At 44.6% G+C, this 21,491-nt stretch overlaps 1 protein-coding gene across 3 annotated transcripts; it reads left to right on the top strand.

Moving 5' to 3' along the window:
• The first annotated feature begins 87 nt into the window (after positions 1 to 87).
• Positions 88 to 21,443, top strand: LOC100650497 (protocadherin-like wing polarity protein stan). 3 transcript variants are annotated; one of them, XM_020865926.2, is made up of 14 exons: positions 88 to 327; positions 9,294 to 9,864; positions 10,379 to 11,932; positions 12,249 to 13,086; positions 13,327 to 17,245; positions 17,366 to 17,732; positions 17,799 to 18,014; positions 18,096 to 18,668; positions 18,749 to 19,175; positions 19,253 to 19,490; positions 19,556 to 19,873; positions 19,951 to 20,527; positions 20,647 to 20,653; positions 20,799 to 21,443. In XM_020865926.2, the coding sequence occupies exons 2-14, from the start codon at positions 9,422 to 9,424 to the stop codon at positions 20,808 to 20,810; spliced, it is 9,489 nt and encodes a 3,162-aa protein (XP_020721585.2). In that variant the 5' UTR covers positions 88 to 327; positions 9,294 to 9,421; the 3' UTR covers positions 20,811 to 21,443. The 3 variants fall into 3 exon arrangements, with proteins under 3 accessions (XP_020721585.2, XP_012170576.2, XP_048266839.1); XM_012315186.3 differs by lacking the exon at positions 20,647 to 20,653; XM_048410882.1 differs by lacking the exon at positions 20,799 to 21,443 and having other exon boundaries at positions 20,647 to 20,701.
• The last annotated feature ends 48 nt before the right edge of the window (positions 21,444 to 21,491 follow it).

Raw genomic sequence — 21,491 nt, 5'->3', positions numbered from 1 at the left:
CGGAGATGGTCGTTTGATCGTCGCTCGAAGTCAATGTCGAGATACACGGTCGCAGGTAGTCGCCCTCTACTACGCTCGTACGTAAGATTGGTTCGTGCGTGTATGGTGGTTGGTAGTAGTCGCGACGCTGCCGAGAGCAGCTGAAGTGCGTGCACGTCGTTCTTCGTAATCCGGCCAACACGGTGTTCACGGCGTGTGTATGTGTAATTCGTTTCTCGTCGAATTTTGCGTGGTCGCAGGGAGAAAGTGCTGAAGACGGATTAAGGATCAAAGAGAAGCTGGGTGTGACTCGCAATGTGACAAAACTTCGCCGACCTTGGCGGGACGGTGAGTGACCTTTTTGAATGGCATGCACGTCGTCGCTTCATTTTTTATCCGTATACAGAACACCGAGGAGCGGAGAACTCACCGGTGTTTCTACTGCTCGGCACTTTCTCACGGGAAAAATGTCTTATTAATTACTACGACAGCGAGACGTGTAACGAGCTTCGACCACAATTATACTTTCTGCTGAACCCTTTTCATCGTGTTCCGGCGGTCAGATAACCACGCTTTTTTCCTTTCTATCGTCATAGGTAGTATCTTCTTATTAACCTTTTACAAAATTCAAAGGAAACCTTGTTCTCTAGTATGAGAATGCGATTCACGTCGCTTCTGTTGTTTTTAACGTTTGTCTCTAGAAAGAGAAGAGGAAAAAAAAGAAAGGGAGGGAGAGAGAGAGAGAGACAGAGACAGACAGACAGATAGAGAGCGAGGAAGAGAAAGAAAGAGATAGTGGAAAAGGCGCGAGTATCTCCTTTCTAGTGGAAGAAAATTCTTGACATTTACGCATACAATTAGCCCATGCTGTATTTTATTTTCTCTAAACGCTTCCCGTATTCTGCCTACGTCTGTTTCACGTACAGTAACGTACGGCAGAGTTTGATCGATTCAACGTGCAACACATTGGCGTCTGGCTGTCCTTCTTGGTGTTCTGACGTACGCAAATACGCATAGACACGCGGTGAAGACGCGCGTACGCGAATAATGATTTGCAAATGATACGTGATCGAAAGGTCTTCGATAAGAAGTGAAAGTTGTAAGGTGAGTAGAGAAGACTCAGGGGCGAATAAGAAGCCCGAAAAATGCTGCGTTAGAAAAATTTAGATACGCCGTTGCTTTGGAGGGTTAGCAGCCTCGTTTCCCCGAGCCGGCGAATCAATATTTGAGGGTAAGCGTCCCGACTGTCGGCGTCGAAGCTGCAGAACGTGAGTCACTCACCCCTGATTGCGAGGGAGAAGGAGAGAAGGATGACTCTTCTCTTTTCTCTTTCACCCTCTCTTCTTGTATCGCGGCTGAAGTAGGCTCGACTTGCCTCGACTCGACTCGACTCGATACGCGTTGCGCCGTTGTGTGCAGGAAGACTGCAACATTCAGGCGGAAGTTGCTCTTTCCATCTTCATCGTGTCACCCCAATGGGAACAAATATCGATCGATTTCTTTCGCCTAACTAGTCTGCGCAGATTTAGGCGAATTCGTATTCTTAGGAAGAACACGTGAAACTAAAGAAACGTGATTGAAGATATTTGTTATTCTCGTATTAAATACGAATTTCATGCGCATTTTATTCGGCCAGAAAAATTTCTTAGTTTATAGCGATGCAAGAGCGATATTTAAAATTAAATTCTTAATGAAACCTCTTTAATAAAATGTACGGAGTAAAGCTGCGCGTAAGGGTATGGCAAGCGAAAGAAAACAGAGCAAAGAATAGATATCATTGTATAATATTAGGAAAGGATTCTTTAAAATATCGTTTAAAATATCTACGCTGTTTAGAAATGTTTAGAAATCGATCGATTTTTCGTTTCATCGGCTTTCGGATTACATTTAGCCTGAATAATATAGAAATCATAGAAAGTTTTTTCTGTTTAATTATCACAGACTTCGGAACGATATAATCGAGGAGAAATCGCTGGAGATGTAGAAATTTGATTGGGAAGAGCCGGAATTTAGCTTGACGTTCTCGGTCGTTAATCGCCGACGGAATTAAGAAATAAACGCGTATCGAAGTTGTCGTCGCGGGATTTGGCGGCGGTTTAATTAAGATACTTACGAATTTTCGGATTCCCTGCACAGTCGTAAGAACGGAACGTTAATTTACGACCTTTAAAAGACGGCCGCGCACGCATACGAGCGTGAAATGTATGCACCTAACTAAACCCGTTTGAGGGAGTCACGGTGGGAACAGGTTCCATAAAATTGAGCGTTCTTCCGTAGGACTTTTATCTCCGACTAACTATCTTCGCACCGTACCACGCTTGTATCTATATAGAATACCACGACCCTTTTCCGATTTTCTAAACGCGTTCTCTTAGTCTTAGTTAGAAAGTCAAATTCCTTTTTGATCCTATACCGATTATAATCACTTTCAATATATTAGATACCTTCTTTCGTGTTATACTTTAATTTAATTAAAATATCAATGTATCTACGTTATTGGATATGAAAAGACAACAAGACAAAATAGTTGTTTCACCGGGTTTTTTTTCTTTCACTTTTAACTAATTTTAACACGTACTAAATTTTATTTTACTAAAACAAGTATCGTCTATGGGCTACGGAAAGATCAATGAAAGCCGCCGACTGGATTTTTCTTAGTACCACCGCCCTTACAAAATTTACAATGCCTCGGAGCTATCGTTGTCGCGCGAGATTAGAATCGCGTGACTTTCAGGAGCGTAAATCGCGTGCAAGAATTTTTCGTTCGTATTCCTTCTTCCCAGCAACGGCGGAGAGCGATATTAAGCACAATAGGATAGTCGTAAGTTAAAATAATGTTGGCTACCGTATTTATAATCGAGCGAAAGGCATAAGAAAGCGAAGAAGCGCAGACAGGAATGTTCGTATGATGACTGAATGAATGAGTATAAAGTGAAAAGTGGCATTTATTTTCGAATAAATCGAAAGAGGCACAGCCGGCATGACTATGTATATGGAAAGATAGTATCTCCGTGTAACACGATCACGATTCAAATCCTGGATTTATTCTCCAGTAACAAGTCGAACGCTATTTTGTTTGAATTCGTGGTAGATCGATCGCGGCTGCCTCTTGCTTCTTGCAACTCATCAAATGGGATTTGAGGATTTTTATCATCGCGAGATCTTTCATCGTCATCATCCGTGACCAATTATCAGAGTTCGGAGAAGAGGAGACGCGCGTTCGAGAAGTCAATGAGCCAAGCTGTACTACGCTCGACTATGCTAGCCGGTCTACGCCTCGTCCTTTTCCGATTTTACCGCGCACCGTTACGTGAATATGGTTTCGCGTACACGTCTAACGGTTGTTATTGTAACTGCCTCGCAATACCACGGTTTTCATTCGATTTTTCATCGTACGCTTTCTATTGGAAACATTGATCGATCGTTCCGCGGTAAAATATTCAATTGGACGATTGACGAGTGTCAGAAAATTTGTCATTCCGGCGAATTTAATCTCGCCTATCGCTTGATTATTTTTCGCATGCAGGAATTCTAAGAGAATCGTATTAATAATATATGCAAAATGTAAATTCTAATACGACGACTTCTCGCAATTTAAACTGTCTCGGAATACCGTTTAATCCGTCGTCCGGGCGATTCCAATAAAAATTCGTTGTCATTCCAGGATTATTAATTCATCACGAAGAGGAAAGTCCTTTCGCTTTCTTTGCAGAATAATGTAAAGAAATTATTCATCGAAATGTAAATCAAATTATTCTCCATATTTTTGCATCGTTCTTCTTCGTCGTAAAGGCAAACGATTAGAAGTTTCAGTTGAGCGATGTTATCCCAAAACGTAGGATCCGATTTATCGATTGCCGGAAAATTGATTATTCCAGGAGTTTCATCTTCCACGACTTTGATTTGTCGCGCTGGAAATTTGCTTTCCACGTTCTTGGCAAGGTCGACATTGCGATTCAAGTATTCCATACTTACGCGTTTGTCTAATAACTAACAAATCGTTTGAATCGAAGCGGAGTAGAGATAGATCGCATCTCTGATGGTTGTTTCATTGTCAATTAAGAGCTAACGAAGGAACATGCCGTGTTCTCAGCAGTGATCATGTAGATACTTGCTTGGCTCTGCAACCTTGAACGGAACCGTGTACGTACACCGGTTATTGTAATAGGTATGCGGAGTTGTTCGCATGTTCATTCGTGAGGCGGTCAGATGGACGAAGGCGAGTAGCACAAAACGAGAAGTTCTCAGGGATGCTGGCCCGGTTCTCTTGGCAGAAAAATAATTCCTCCCTAATTTTGGCCAATCTTCTCCGGTCGTTGCAGCATTGTAAAACACGAAGACGAGACGCGGATGATTGGGAAAAAAGAATCCATCGAAAAACACGTAGAAATCGATAAAACGTTTTCTCCGAACTTCCATATCTTGCGATTTATCATGTAGGAAGATATTAACTACGAGATTATGCCTGGAGCATTACTTTCTAGGTTTAATTCGAGATTTCAAGAAAAAGGAAGAAATCGCGAGACTTTTTGATATCGGCTTGCCCAGTATGCTTCAAGAATATTTGCTTTTTATTTTATCTGAATTAGAAACACCAAAAACGTTCAATAATCATTAAACTGTAAAGCTGGATATTTCATGCCCGAGGCTACTTCGATCGGGTTAAGAATTTCTCGCAAGGTAGTAGGCAGAGAAGCTTCCTTTCCTCGCTTGGAAAAATTTAACCGGCAAAAGATTCGCCATAATCTCAGTTTACAACTCTCGAAGATGTTATATGAATTTTTGGCGGATTTTTTTAACAAGTATTATCTACTGAAAAATGCATCGGACACGAAAGACCCGCGTATTACACGTTTACAGTTCGAGGATACCGTAAAGACGTTTACGGAATAAGGGTTAATAATACGATGTAGTATGAGCACGGTTACGACGGTCCAGAACTTGAAATATCGCTAGCCATTACGTAGCCATTACAGAAAATTTAGTTTCACGAGAAACGTGTTTCCAGTTTGCACGTTGCACTCTACAATTTCCCTCGAACCTCTGTAACCGCGTCAATTTACAGACTAAAAAGAAAAAAAGGAAGTGTCCTTTCCTGGACACAATTTCAAGAAGATATATTTTTAGAAAATAGAAAAAGGAAATGGAGCTTTTTTTCAGTTGAAAACCGTAATGGTCGTTTAAATTCGCGAACAAATGGGCGAAATTCCACGTCGTTTTATTGCGCAATTATTTCACAGTTAGAGAAACAGTCGGTGCGTGTCGAGTCAATTTACACCGGGCTCTCTATGGGATTTCTGTGCACGGATTAATGGGATTCAGAGGATTTGTAGAGGCAGTGTCAGCTGGGGCTCGCTACGCGCCGCGTCAAAAGATCATTACCGGAGACTTGACGAACGATTACAAAGCAGCGTTGCGCCGCGTAACGTCGATGTAATCGATCGAGCAATAAATCCTGCTGCCTTTAAACTTTTCGACAGAGGGCATTTCACGCTTCCGAGTTCGGTCTGCTCGTGCGAAAAAACACGTGGCCCGTGTGATCGGGCGAAAAGTCGCGTGCCGGCCAAAACACCGAATTGAATCGCTGATCTCTGGAAAGGCCAGTAAACGTGGTTTATGTCTTCGTTAAAAACAACCAAATTGCGCGACTTGTCTTTCGTTGCTCGTTCTTAAGATCGTTCGACCGCTTGTCGGATAAGAAAACGGTTTAGTAACGTCGAGGCTAGTTTGAAGGCGAGTGGAGATGGGCTACTTACGGGGGCTTATCTGCGTTTTCTGAGAAGCTGCCCGATCAATTTGAAGAGGTGCCTGTCATTAGGAGGAAAGACGCAGACGTGGCTTTCAAGGATAATTGGTAGGTTCGAGAATTCCAGGTCTGCTTGTCATGCCATATCTTTCGCGTAATCCGCCTAATTAATAGCTATTTCACAGAAAACAAAGGATACTCCGATCCTTTCCTCCGGCTAAATTGCAGGAATATGGCCAGTTTGCTGTATAAAGGTGTGTACTCGCCGGCACATGTTCGCAAACAGCGTTTTGCAAGATGTTGGCGCGAACGTTTTCTGACCGACGACTTTCTCGCGAACATTTTTCCAAATAAACTCGGTGCTAACAGTTCACCGTATCTGCGATGATATTTGATGTATCTGTAGTCTCCGGACATATCGAATTCGAACCGACAAAGTTTTTCATATTTTTCATTTTTTCAACGAAATTAAAAGGACGAAGAAACTCTGCAAACTCTGTTAATTGCTGTTATTCGATGACCGGAGACGACGAATAGTACGTTCGTGAATAGTATGCGAATAAACGAAAAGCGGCCGATGGACTATGCACGACGTATGGTATGCGAAAAAGTCAGTGAGGATTCGTTTTAAACATCGTGGACAATTAATTTTACGTAGCGGAGAAACACACGAGGGATAGGAATCTCCAGGCGAAAAGATGTTATCGTTATCGCGCATTTTCCACCAGGCGGTTAACCGGAATTTAAGAGTCGGCAACGTGTGAGCGAGAACGAGCATGGAATATCAAGCTGTCTGCACCGTCCATGGAATACCATCGCTGGACGCGTTTCGTCGCGTAAGAACGTACGCACCGAAGCTTGGCGGAAAATTGATCGTCTTTCGAGCCATATTTTTCAAGCTCGTTCGATTCGAAGCAAATGGAGCCGAAGAATAATCGTTCGCAATTATATTCGAAGTACGATCATTTCCGAGTAAACGTGGCCGGAGTAAACGTTTAACACGAGGGACAGAGAACGGTAGTTGGCACGTAGGTGTTACACCCATTGATTCGTATCTGATTCGTTCAAGCAATTATGTTAATAACGACGGACGAAGGCAGACGTAGCTGGAGGTTATTAGAGGGCACCAGCGTGTCTGAAACTTCAGCTCTACTACTATCTTAACGATCTGTGAATCGTTTCGTCCTACGCGTTACCGTAAACTCATCGGTGCAATCTGGAAGTCGAGAGCGAGCGCGGATGATTCGCGAGTTTTCTTCTCGCGCAGCAGCACGCTGTGCAATTTCGTTTTCTATGCAGCTCACTCGACGGATCTTCTTGCGACACGTTGGTCACGCATGGTACCGGTTTTTACCGCTGAGTTTCTGCGATGCGATCGTGGACTCGCGTAAGGGAAAGGTGGCAAAACGTAGCAAACGTTGGATAAAGCGCGGACATTAGAGACGAAAGCGTAAGGAAGCGATTTCTTGGTGATTCATTCGACCGGAGTATTATCGAAGCTGAGGAGAAACTCGTCATGCTCGGCAGCAACGAAGAGTCGATCGCGTGTGGTATGGCAATTTTTATCGTGAGTTTCTGCCGTGGCAAAAAATGACAAAGCGATGGTAAACGTTGCTGTGTACATTGGGGATGAGAGCGCGAAGAAGACTATAGCTTAGTAATTATTCCGGGCGAAGTATTATCGAAGCGAAGGGAAGATCGTGCGTCGCGTCGCGAACAGGAACGAAGAAGCGGCCCTCCGCCTATAAGCATCACGTCCCTGGCCACCTCCTCGGCTCGTTCGTTCGTTTTTTTCTTGTTCTCGTCGGGTCGTTTTGTTCTGAAGGCGAGTCGGCTGGTCCGTGCTCGTTGTCTACCTGCTCGTAGCTGGTTGTGCAAGCGGTGGTTCGATTGGTTCGTGCCGATGCACCATCCGTTTGGATTGGTCAAACCGGATCGGTTAGCCTCCGGGGAAGGAGGATCGCGAGCCGATGCCACCAGAGACCTATCGTGCTCTTGCTACGGTCAACTAGTCCCGTGATCTCGAGGACCGGCGATTCTCTAACGCAACAAGACAAACAGGACAAAGAAGAAGATGCTCGTTGCAGACGGTCGTCCTTTGCGCCACGTATTACCTTGGGCCTTATTAAACACGCGCAAACGCGTTGAAACGGGTTGCCGTTACAGTACCACAGTACGAGTAGAGTGCATCATTTATAACTATACCGAGCCTCCCCTTCGAATAACACAGCGTTCGAAGTCGTTGCAGAATCGTTCGTTCAGATGGCACGATCGAGGAAAACTTGCACCTTTCGTATCGTAATCTTAGTTAGGAGGAATCTTTTACTCGTTCGTTACGTATTTTCAGACGCCTCACGATGCTCTACTATGTCAGAGAATGTTCGATGTCTCAAGGTTTGAATGCTTAAAAGTTAGAATTTCACGAGATGGCTGGTACGTTAGAACAACGAACAGGTTGAACGAATTTGCCGTAAAAGGGAACGCGAGTCTCTTGGTGCAAGGAGGGTGAAACGAGCGGAAATCGTCGTTCCCACGTTTTACAGCGGGTATCGCATTCTCACACTGGCGGAAGATATTCGGCGCGAGAAAGCGGCGGTGCTAGATGCGTTTTTTCATCGATTCTTCTGCGCTCGAAGAAAATGCAATTAACTGGAAACGAAAAATTCCGTCTCGCTCCGATTAATAAAGTCGAACGGAAACTCTTGATTCTCCTGTAAACGAACTCGTCTACCGCTTTTTGCTCCTAGTTTCCTAGGTCGTACGTACTCGATGACCTCTTCTAGGCACGATGAATTATTCAACGGCTGCCGAGACTTCTCGTTTCTCTTGTTTCGTCTAAAATATTTTCTGAGTTATCAGAGTGAAGAAAGTCAGCGAACGATTCGAATTCTCTTTTCCTGTTCGTGTCTTGCTCAAGGTCGTGATCTTTGAACCAACGAGTGGCACGATTGCTTCTCGTGTCCTCTACTTAGACGTCGAAACCAGTTTAAAACCGACCGGACTGAGAAGTAACGCTACCTGCTTTATTATTAAAACAATTAGAATTACATTAACCGAATAAATATCCTACGAACCCGATACAGATACAAGTAAAGAGTACAAAAATCAAAGCGACACGAAATCAACGTCGAAGAGAAACGATTCGCCGATTGTTCCAAGAAATGTATATATTTAACTTATTAACCTATTAAGCAACCAACGTTGCATTCTTTCGTTTCTAATTTTTCTTCAGCCGATTCGCATTATCGAATTTTCCTTTGAATCGCATTTTTCAGTTTCCGTTTCTCCTTCCACCTATCTTCTCAAATACGCAAAATTTTCAAGAACTCGAAGTATCCATAGATTTTTACCTATTGCGATACTCATTGTTCCAACTGCCGAAGGAAATTCCCGAAGGATCGTACCTGTTCCGAGAACGCGGACTGGAATGTTGACGAGACACCGGAACGAAGCGCGACGTGCTATTGGAAAGGCGATAGAGAGCCAAAGAGAACCACGAATATGCGTTTATCGTTCGATAAACACCGTGAAAGTTTCAAATCTAAAAAGCAGATTTTCTATTTTACAGATGGAAGGCCGCGCGAGCGTACGTTGAACCGAACGAGCGAGCAGAAAGGGGATCGGCGACAATGGGACACTTGTCTGGGAGGGTAGAACACGCGAAGAAGGAGCGGTCGTTGTAAGAGGGTGGTTGTCATGGCGAGGTGGAAATGGATCCTCCCGTTGCTCGCGGCCTTCTGCACCCTGACCGACGCGTACCTGGCGGTGCTGTCTTCGAGCACGCCCGCCGGCAGCGTGGTTTTCGAGGCAGGTGTACCGCAGCTGGGTGGGCGTCGAAAGTACGAGGTCTCGAACGAGAGGACCGCTTGGTTTGCCAGGAAGCTGCTCAAGGTGCATCCTCACACTGGCCGGGTCACGTTGGCGCGACCTTTGAGCTGCGACGGTCTTCAGTATCCGCGAATCTTCACCTTCTACGTGGACTCGACCAGTTCAAGATTAGGCAGACCGACGATCGACTATTACAGTCTGCCACTCAGGATCCTGATCACCGGTTGTGGCGGAGAGAATCGAGATCTAGCTGCTACCAGGGGATGGATGGCGGAGACTTTGGCCTCGTACGCTATGCCCAGCACCGAGAGGTGAATCTTCGGTTTTCAGCGAATTACGAGCCTGCCGTTTTCATTGTTTCGCGTGCCTTTTACATCGCTCTTTGAAAACACTCCCTTCTTTTTTCCGATGACTCGATAAATAACGTTAGCATGTACATCAAGAGATTCAGTTAGGAAATTAAGCGAAGGAAATTAATATACGCGATTAAAACAAATTAACGATGAAAGTGAGAAGGACGATATCCGAATCGATGATATCTAATTCGATTTAAATTTACAATATAGGAAATTACTTCTCGGACAATCGAATATGATATGTCGACCCAACGGGAGACTCCCCGTGGCTGATGTTCATTTAGATAATCTGCTGGTAATTAGCTCGCCGCATTAACTGCTATGCGAGCTTCGTTCCTATTTTTCTATGATTAATTCACGTGACGTGACAGCGTAGTAGTTAACGCGCGCAGTTTTACCGGGAAACAAGCAACGGTAATCGCGATAAGGGATAATAAGATTCGCATGCTGTTCTTCTGTCTGCCAACAGGTTCACGGAGGTTTGCCTTAGAACGTCTCAGCTGGTAGCAGCGTTGCGAGACTTTCTTCCACAGACTGCCCTGAAAGAGTGTGAGACTAGGTGGGGTGGCGTAGCGGATCCCAGGTTTCTGATCGAAGGTGCAGCAGGAGATTTGGTCTCGGCAACGGAGCAATGTTTGGTGGATCCTCTTTGGAAAATCTCCGTGTCGATGAATCTCAGATGTGGCATTGAATCGCGGTTAACCGACGCGGAACATCGTCTGAAGATCGTCTTTCATCACCGTCAACTGGACGACACGGATCTCGGCAGGCGAGTCCGCAGAGAATTGAAGAATCAGTCTCCGTATTTCGAGCAATCCCTGTACGTTGCGGTCGTCGAAGAGGAAAAAGAACCTGGCGCGTACGTAACATCCGTCAGAGCCAGGGATCCTGAAGGAGGCACGGTTCGTTACTCCATGAGTTCTCTGTTAGATGCACGATCACAGGCGTTACTCGTCTTGGATCCAGTTACGGGAAGGGTTACGACACGCGCTAGATTAGATAGAGAGAGCGTGGACGTTCACTACTTTCGGGTACTTGCCGTGGACGACTCGTTCCCTCCGAGAACCGGTACTACCACCTTACAGGTGAACGTCCTGGATACGAACGATCACGCGCCAACCTTCGAGTGGCCGGAAGACGAGGCTTCTATCAGAGAGGGTGTACCAGTTGGCTCTACGGTCGTTACGGTCAAAGCTACGGACCAAGATGCAGGCAGAAACGCCGAAGTCGAATATTCCATCTTATCGACGACTAGCGGCAGTGGAGTAGCGAACGCCGACGACGCTCTGACCTTCAGGATAGATCCGAGAACCGGTGTTGTTACAACGCGTACGCCTCTCGACAGAGAAAAGACCGAGGTGTACACGGTCATCCTGAGCGTGTCCGATCAGGCGACACCACCTTCCGCGCGAAAATCCGCGAACGCCACGCTGGTGGTCCGCGTGCTAGACGATAATGATAATTACCCTCAATTCACTGAACGTACATACTCTGCTTGGATACCGGAGGACTTGGATTACACGGCGAATCCGGTGATAGCGCGCATACGCGCAACGGACGCGGATTCGGGGAACAACGCGGCTGTTCGATACGCCATAATCGGTGGAAACACGCAGAATACTTTTTCCATAGACTCTATGATCGGCGACGTGGCTCTCGTCAAGCCTCTGGATTACGAATCCACCAGGAGTTACAAGATAGTTATACGCGCTCAGGACGGCGGTTCGCCAGCCAGGTCGAACACTACGCAGCTGTTAGTGCACGTAGGAGATGTGAATGACAATGCGCCGCGATTTTACACCAGTCACTTTCAAGAGTCCGTGTCGGAGAACGTTCCTATAGGATACTCGATGCTGAGGATACAGGCGTACGATGCTGACGAGGGTGCGAACGCTCAAATAAAGTACACTATAGGGGCGCGAGACTTCTCCGGGGCTTCCACCGAAAATTTCCCCATAACAGTGAACACGGAGACTGGGTGGATCTATACAACGAAACAGCTCGATCGTGAGCAATGTTCAAGGTACAGTTACGTTTAAGGATCGTAACTGTTATGATCCAAATCAAGCAACTTATGCTATAGGAGTTCATAGTTTGATTTAAATAATTTCTGGTTAAGAATAATCGTCGTAAATGATCGAAATGCGGTTAAGTAGATTTGGCTATCGATGATCGTTATGGAAGGAGACAATATTTTTTGGTTTCCGGTAATCATTATCGATGGCAAAAAATTTTATTTGGTTACTTTCGATCATCGTCGATTTTGGTCTCGGTACTAGATACTAGAAAATTGACGATCGTCTCTCATTATATATTAATTGATTAAACTCTTTATTTAGGTACCAGTTCACCGTGATCGCAGCGGACTCTGGTGAAGTACCAAAATCTGCGAGCGCTACCGTGATACTCACCGTAACCGACGTGAACGACAACGACCCTTATTTCGACCCTAAGAACTACGAAGCTGTGGTCTCTGAAGACGATCCCCCGGGCACTCCCGTCACCTCTGTCACGGCGACCGATCCTGACGAAGACGCTAGGATACATTACGAAATCACCGCTGGCAATACTAGAGGTCGATTCTCGATCGCGTCTCAGAATGGACGTGGTTTGATAACAGTAGCTCAACCGCTCGATTATAAGCAAGAAAAGAGGTTCGTTCTTACTGTTACGGCCTCCGATAGCGGTGGTAGAACAGACACAGCTCTTGTTTATGTCAACGTCTCGGACGCCAATAATTTCGAACCGGTTTTTGAGAATACACCGTACGCTGTGTCACTGTTCGAAGATGCGCCCATTGGCACAACAGTTCTCGTCGTCAGCGCGACTGATTCAGACGTTGGAAAGAATGCTCAAATCACCTACAGCTTAGGCACCGATGGTGGGGAGTCAGCGTCCGAATTTACCATAAATCCACAAACAGGAGCTATCACGACCACTCGTACTTTGGATCGTGAACTTGTACCTGGCTATTTCCTAACCGTTACTGCGAGAGATGGAGGCGTGCCACCTTTATCGGATACCATCAACGTGGAAATATCCGTTACGGATGTGAACGACAACGCTCCTGTTTTCGAAGCTCCTCAATACCAAGGATCCATTCCCGAAGATGTTGCCGGTGGTACTAGTGTTCTCAGAGTTTCCGCCACCGACGCGGATACAGATCTCAATGGCAGAGTAAGAACAGTTCGAATTTCGCTGATCAATCTTTTTGAAATTCTTTTGAAGCGGACGAGATACAGTCGTAATGGTAAAAAATTGAACGACGTATCGTAACAATCTTGATAGTAAGCGTTAATAGTAATATATTAAGAGTAAAAAGTTAAGTGTAATAGATAAATGGTGTGAGTCGTTTGTATTTAAAGTACACCGTCTTATAATAAGTAAATCGTGTCTATCATTGTATCGTTATTTTAGGTGAGATACGCTTTGGACGACGACGGGGATGGCGCCTTTGCTATAGACTCAAGCACGGGTGTAATTAGAACAGCCAAGCCATTGGACAGAGAATCTGTCGCCATGTACACTTTGAAAGCAGTTGCGATGGACAGAGGATCTCCCTCTCTCTCGACGGTAGTGCCAGTGACAATTAAAATACAGGATGTAAACGATTCTCCACCCGCTTTCGAGAACGACAAGATCGTTCTTTACATAGCCGAAAATTCACCGATCGGTTCAACCGTTGGTGAAATTTACGCGCACGATCCGGACGAAGGACCAAACGCCATTGTACAGTATTCCGTGATAGGAGGGGAGGACTCAAATAGTTTCGCCCTGAATGTCAGGTCAGGTGCTGATCGCGCGGAACTGATTACGCTCGAAGAACTGGACTACGAGTCGCCAAAGAAAAAGTTCGAGTTAGTCGTGCGTGCCGCTTCGCCTCCTTTGCGATCGGATGCTCTAGTTCAGATACTAGTAACCGACGTGAACGACAACGCGCCCGTATTGAAGGACTTTCAGATTATATTCAATAACTTCAAAGACTTCTTTCCGACCGCTCCCATAGGCAAGATACCTGCTGTGGACGCGGACGTCACGGATAAGTTAACATACACTGTGCTTGCAGGAAACAATGCCAATTTGATCGACTTGAACAGAACCACCGGTGAAATCCGACTGTCGCCGCAATTGAACACGAATGTACCACGTGTCGCCACGATGGAGGTGTCCGTCACGGACGGTATCAACGAGGTCAAGGCCACGATGACTCTCTCGGTGCGCCTGATCACCGATAAAATGCTCCTCAATTCCATCACCGTTAGATTAGACGACATGACGGCCGAGGCTTTCCTCAGTCCTCTGCTGGGATATTTTCTGGACGGTTTGGCAGCAATTATCCCGTGCCCCAGAGAAAACATCTTTCTCTTTAGCATACAGGAGGACGCCAATGTAAATGGGAAGATTCTAAACGTGAGCTTCTCTGCGCGTAAAGTAGAACCAGGCGTGACGGACGAGTTTTACAGCCCGCAATTTCTTCAAGAACGCGTGTATCTAAACAGGGGGATACTGGCGAGACTGGCCACAGTTACGGTGCTACCGTTCGACGATAATCTTTGCGTCAGAGAACCCTGTTTGAATTTCGAGGAATGCGTAACGGTATTAAAGTTTGGAAACGCTTCTGGATTCGCTAGTAGCGATACTGTATTGTTTAGACCTATATATCCGGTAACGACCTTCGCGTGCAGATGCGCGAAGGGTTTCACTGGCAGCAAAGAGTCTTACTTATGCGACACGGAGGTTAATTTATGCTACTCGAATCCGTGTATGAACGATGGCACTTGCTATAGAAGAGAAGGAGGATACGCATGTTTTTGCGGCCCCGAATTCGCGGGAGAAAATTGTGAAATCTCGTTGAATAAGGACTCTTGCGCTCCAGGGATCTGTAAAGGAGGTTCCCAGTGTACCATGAAAACGACTGGCGGTTTCACTTGCGAAGGTTGCCCTGTGACAACTCTAGAAAGCGTGACTCCACTCTGCGAGCTGAAAGCTCGTAGTTTTGGATCGGCAACGTTCCTCACGTTCGCGTCTCTAAGGCAAAGACACAGGCTGCATATCAAATTAAGATTCGCTACCGAAGCAGCAAATGGTCTTTTGCTTTACAACGGGCGATACAACGAGAAACACGATTTTATAGCTTTAGAGATAATCGATTCCGAGGTACAGTTCAGCTTTTCCCTTGGTGACGAGATTACTCGAGCGAGTGCCAGCATACCTGGTGGAGTATCTGATGGTCAGTGGCACGAAGTGGAAGTCTCTTACATAAATAAAACTGTAACGATCTCGCTCGACAACTGTGACGTTGCTCTCGCTTTGGAATACGGCAAAAGACTTGGCTCGAGGTGGTCTTGCGCGGGAAGAAGCGAACAAGTGTTAGAGGAACGTTGTAGCATCGTCACCGAGACGTGTCATCGATTCTTAGATCTAACAGGACCTTTACAATTAGGTGGCCTGCCTGCTATACCATCCAGTTTTCGCATCAGAAACAAAGATTTCGTGGGTTGCGTCAGCGACCTGTACATCGATCATATTTTCATTGACCTAAATTCATTTGTAGCCGACAATGGTACTAACCCTGGTTGCCCAGAGAAGGTTTCTTTCTGTTCATCGACTCCGTGCAAAAATAACGGCAAGTGTCGAGAGATATGGTCCGGTTTTGTTTGCGAGTGCGAAGAGAATTTTGCTGGACCTACCTGCGCTGACGAAGTCGGCAAACCATGGAACTTCCACGGTGACGGAATGCTCAGCTTTAATCCTTTACTAAGACCCATCCAGCTTCCCTGGCTAACAGCGCTTAGTCTGAGAACGCGATCCAAGCAGGCGTTCGTCATGAGCGTGCAAATAGGGCAAAACAGTTCTGCGTTGCTCGAGATCCGAGAGGGTAAACTAATTGCTCTGTTAGACGGCGCGGACATCATTCAAACATGGAACGACGTTGCCGATGGCGAATGGCACAGAGTGGAGATCATCTGGCAAAGTGGTCACGTCTCTCTCGATATCGATTACCGGAATAGGCCCATATCCTCGTCATTACCAGCGAAATTACAGGGTCTGTACATCGGTAGGATCCTGGTCGGTGGACCGGAACAGTCGATGAACACCGAGCTACCATATTTCGACGGCTGCCTCCAGGACATTCGTATAGGCAGCAACCAGAGCGTATTATTAAGACCGACCGTTCAGGAGAACGTCGCGACCGGCTGCAGCTCTGAGGCCGAGTGCAACGTCGACTGTCCGGAGGCATCGATTTGCGTTCCAAAATGGCAAGCGGGCGAGTGCGTCTGCGCGACCGGTCGCGTAGGACGTAATTGCGACCGCGTTTGCGATTTGAATCCCTGTAACACTACTGGAACCTGTATCGAGGATACGGCCTCTCGTAGGGGATACAGATGCGATTGTAACTCGCCAGAATACTCCGGAGACTACTGCGAGATTAAAGCTGACCAACCTTGCCCGGCAACCTGGTGGGGCTCGCCTGTGTGCGGGCCATGTCATTGCGACGAGTCCAAGGGCTATGATCCTGCGTGCAATAAGACTACAGGCGAATGTTACTGTAAGGAGAATCACTATCAACCTTCGGGTAAAAAGGAGTGCATTCCATGCGAATGTTATGCAACCGGAAGCTTCGGTCCTCGCTGTGACACCGAGACTGGACAGTGCCGATGCAGAATCGGGGTCATTGGACGGTCTTGTACGGCGTGTCCCAATCCATATGCCGAAGTCACTCTTCGTGGCTGCGAGGTGGTGTATGATGGGTGTCCTAGATCTTACGCCGAAGGTTTATGGTGGCCGAGGACCAAGTTTGGAATGACTGCTGTCGAGGATTGTCCTGATATCGCTGAAGGAAAGACTTCTAGATCCTGTGACGACAAACTGGGTGGTTGGCAAGAACCTGATCTCTTTAACTGCACCTCAGAAGCGTTCATCGAGCAAAGACATCAGCTAGCTGCGTTAGAGACCAAGGATTTGACTTTGAATACCTATGTCGCTGTTAAAATAGCAAAAGACGTGCACAGAGCGGTGAACGTGACCAAAGACTTGTACGGAGCTGATCTGTTGATCGCAGAATCCTTGCTGATAGCATTGTTGCAGTATGAAGAGAGTTTGGTCGGATTGAACTTGACTCATAGTCAAGATAAAGATTACGTTTCTCATTTGGTTGGCATTTCTAGCTATATTCTGAAATCCAAATACGCGGAGAAATGGTCGAGGATTGAGATTCTTAACGGTGATACTCCTGACAAGATTTTGGATGCAATGGCGAATTATTTGAAGACCTTGACTGCATCTCAACATGATACTTTTACTAATCCTTTTGAAGTAGTCGACACTAATGTTGGTAAGCAAAATGAATATCTTTTTTCTCTTTTTTTAGTCAATAACATTTACAATTATTTGTAATTGTTCAAATTGAATGATTTATTACAATTTATTGATCTTGAGTGCTTTATTTTTGCAGTGTTAGGTTTGGATGTAGTAACTTCTGAAAGTTTATTCGGATACGAGACTGCAGAATACATAGATGATCCGTCAGCGTCTACGGTAAGGCCAACTGAAGCGGATCAGAAGGTTGTCTTGCCTGATACTTCTGCGTTCTTGTCGTCCCCTGCTCATTTCGGCCCGTCAATTACTTTCCCAAAGTATAACAATTACATGGCCGATCCAAGCAGATTCGATCCATATTCAAAGATACGAGTGCCTCTTAATATATTAGGCATAAAACCTCTAATGCAAGGGGAATTAAATGTTAAAAAAAGTTTGGTCAATCGAAAGGCTGTGTTGAGTTACGTGCAATATAAGCAATTAGGTGCCCTGCTGCCTCAAAGGTAAATAATCATATTCGCTATCTCGCATGGATTAGCAATATCAATTATAATTCATTTTCTTTTCAGATTCGATGATTCCGTGGCAGTTAGATGGGGCGTAGAAGTAGCGGTAGGCTCGCCTGTCGTAACAGTATCCGTTTTAGTACCTTCGGATGACGGTTACGAGTCTCTGACTGGAATTCCTTTGCAATCCCCAGTTCAAATTAGTCTTTGGCTCAGCGAGAAGGACGAGTTTAAGACTAGAACCAATCCACAATGTGTACATTGGAGTACGATTAGAGGGTACGCTCTGTAACACTTTATTCGCTCTTTGAACTCTACTCGGACCGAATCGTTCATCTTAAATTTGCTTGCGTGTTACAGAATCGGTGAATGGAGCCGAATAGGTTGTACTACGGAAGTCGAAGATGATTCCCTGTCTTTCGGTACCATCGTAAACTGCTCCTGTTTCCAGTTATCCACTTTTGCAATACTAACGGACGTACTTGATCCAGAATACGTCCCAGAACCGTCTTTACTGGAAGATGTAACGAGTTATAGCGCGTTTATGCTCGCGTTGCCTTTGCTATTATCTGCCTTACTCATTCTGGCTTTGATACGAGGCGGTGGTACAAATTCGAATAGCATCCATAAAAATTTGGTAATGTGCGTTTTCTTCGCCGAAGTGCTCTACTTGATCGCGCTCAAAGCCAGAAGTCCTCTAGTCTCGAATGAGTTTCCATGTAAACTAACGGCCATTGGTTTACACTATGCTTGGTTGAGTACATTCTCGTGGACTTTGGTGGACTCCATTCATCTATATCGAATGTTAACCGAAATGAGAGACGTGAACCATGGACAAATGAGATTCTATTATACAATGGGCTATGGAGCTCCAGCTATCATTGTTGGACTGACTATCGGCGTTAGAGCCGATCAATACGGAAACTTTTATTTGTTCGTATAATTCTACGCTTTTTACTTAAGTATTCTAACAAAAGAAACGTTGTTAATGACGAATATTTGATCTATTTCAGCTGTTGGTTATCAATTTATGAAACCGTGATTTGGTCTTTGATAGGACCAGTTTGCCTAGCAGTTTTTGTGAACTTTTGCATTCTTGTCATGTCAGTACGAGCGGCGTTTACGTTAAAAGAACACATTATGGGTTTTGGAAATTTAAGAACGTTACTCTGGTTATCGGTAGCTTCGTTACCTTTACTTGGATCTACATGGACACTGACAGTTCTCAATGCCTCCGAAAATTCTCCAACATTGTCATACCTGCTTAGTATAGCAGTAGTCGTTCATGCATCATTTAGTTTGATTGGTTATTGCTTCATTAATGGTAGAGTAAGAAGGAATCTGTATTTAAGTTTATTGAGATGCATTGGGAAAAAGACACCTTTGTTAGAAGGAAGTATGGGAAACGGAAGCAGCAGCCAGAACGTAAATGGTCACTCGGTACGTCAAACAATTTAATTCAATTGTATTAAATCAAGAGTGAAAAGGTAATTTTTCTAACTTGAATAATATTACAGCGGTCTGCGTTGGCGTACTCGTCGACGTATAGTGGAGCAGAGTCCGTGTGTAGGAGAGTCCACGTAGGAGTCTCGACGAGTAGTACAACTTCACGAAGTACAAATAAAACTGGGTCCAGCCCCTATCGTAGCGATACACATTTAAGGCATACGTCAACATCCACGAGCAATTATAATAGTGACAGAGATCCCTATATGTCTTCTAGAAGCCACAGATCAACGTTACATTCTAGACAAGGTATTTGTTGGAGTCAAGTTTGATCTGAAGTCGCTGTTACTTCTAATAATTATAACAATTCATAGAAGCGACAGAACCAAGGAATCAACGTAGAGATTCCGAATCAGATTCAGACGGATCCCAAGCAGAAGGTGGCGGAAGAAGCTTAGATCTTGCGAGTTCGCACAGCTCTGACGAAGAAGATGTTACGTCAAGGTCGCATCGAAATATGGGCGTCTCGACGCAGCAACCAGTCGCACACAATTATTTGCCTAATATTCACAGCAATCCTACCGAACACTTGAACATACTTTGCTCAAACACGGAACTATTCCCAAACATTAAACCAATTTACGCGCCTAGGTGGAGTTCTCAGTTACCAGAAGCATATTTATCATCAAATGGTAATCCTCGATAAGCTCTAAAACCTTATAGTATTAGAATGTTTCAAATTAAATTTCAACAACCTTTTTATTTATAGTAATGGACGTGCGTGGAAGTCAATGGTCTGGAGGTACCATGTCCGACAATGAAATGGCCTCGAACAAGACTTCTAGTCCGAATCCACTGCCTTATCCCGAAATGAATTCGCCTCAGAAGAGTCAACCGGATGAAAATTATTCGGAAGGGGAAGAGAAGCTTCATCACTTGGGAGAAAAATACTTGTTCCCATATACAGCTGAGGAAGATCACACTGTCTCACCTACTCCATACATGCTACCCATTTCTTCGCGCATTCTTGCATCCAGCATGAGTCATCACTCGCAAAATTCAAACCATGAGAATCTGAGTGGCTCGGAAAGATATGGAAGTCTGAAGAGAGGGCAAAGTCTACATGGTTCTCAACACGATAACCTCAGTGGCTCGGAAAGATACGGTAGCTTAAAGCGCGGCAAAATGACACCGACTGTGCTAGAAGATTCACCGGAATATATTCTACCTATGAGCGGTAGAATATTGTCCAGTTCACTGACTCATGATTTACAGCATAGCAATGAATTGGCTGCGCTCAGACAACAGCAGCAGCAACAATACGAACAGACCATTACAGAGACCGAGTGAGTATGATGTATTACATTTGAGAAAAATATCTTGCATCACAACAAATGGTATCGATATAGTTTAACTAAGTTCATTTGCTTTATAATTTACGCTTACCCTGGAATGTGACAATTAGTGAAGAGGTAAGCGTCTGTAGAAATATTATATACCTCTAGAACTATTTATTACGCTACTAAAAGTACTTGTTAAAGTAAAAGTCACACTGAGTTTGAAGCTTTAACGTGATAATGTAGGTTGGTAATTTCTTTCTAATTTTTGTTGTTTCAGGAAGGATACTAATGCGGAAACGTCAGTATGACGATCTCCGTGCTACAAACAAACACCGTACAAAGTAATATAACGTACTATTAGCTTAAAATTTAAATGATTAAATATATATATATAGATATAGATATATATATATATATTTCTTAGAGTGGTAATTGCTCTAAGGTATATTTTAAGAGCGGCCATGACTGTACTTACAAAGTTAGCCATATGGATTAGTATGTATGTGTGAGTGCCTGTACGTATCTATATACATACGCTTGTCGGTATTTCGTTTCGTGTGATTCCAGCTTCGGTTCGGAAGCGACTTTTTCGACTTCTTCGTTAACGATAAACGCGACGAATGGTCGGAAGACATATGATCTCTAGTTCATTTCATCATTCGTGTAATTAATATCACTTTCTCTAGTACCTTAATTTTTAAACTCAGTATTGTGCAATGTATACATTCCAATTTCACTTTATATTTAGATTCTATATTCTTCCTTCACTTTCTTTTCTCTCCTTTCTTTTTTTAAGAATTTTACAATGTTTTATACATGCCATGTGGAAGAATCGTACAACTGTGCGGCGCAATTTCCATAGTTTTGTATATATTTATATGAAAAGAATGTGACAAAATACATAATTTATACATATCCTTCATCGGGTGACCGCGAATTTTCTACATTCCGTTCATTTATTCTGTTTCTT

Source organism: Bombus terrestris, chromosome 12, assembly GCF_910591885.1.
Source record: "Bombus terrestris chromosome 12, iyBomTerr1.2, whole genome shotgun sequence".
In the NCBI taxonomy this organism is placed as follows: domain Eukaryota; kingdom Metazoa; phylum Arthropoda; class Insecta; order Hymenoptera; family Apidae; genus Bombus; species Bombus terrestris.
The sequence above is the reverse complement of the archived record's forward strand: the minus strand, read 5'-3'. Positions and strand labels throughout refer to the sequence as shown.

Bases quoted from the DNA above. Each gene is read 5' to 3' on its own strand.
- LOC100650497 (XM_048410882.1), top strand. From the start codon at position 9,422: ATGGCGAGGTGGAAATGGATCCTCCCGTTGCTCGCGGCCTTCTGCACC. The intron at 11,933-12,248 runs GTACAGTTACGT...CTCTTTATTTAG, and splicing joins GATCGTGAGCAATGTTCAAG to GTACCAGTTCACCGTGATCG. The intron at 17,246-17,365 runs GTAAGCAAAATG...TTATTTTTGCAG, and splicing joins AGTAGTCGACACTAATGTTG to TGTTAGGTTTGGATGTAGTA.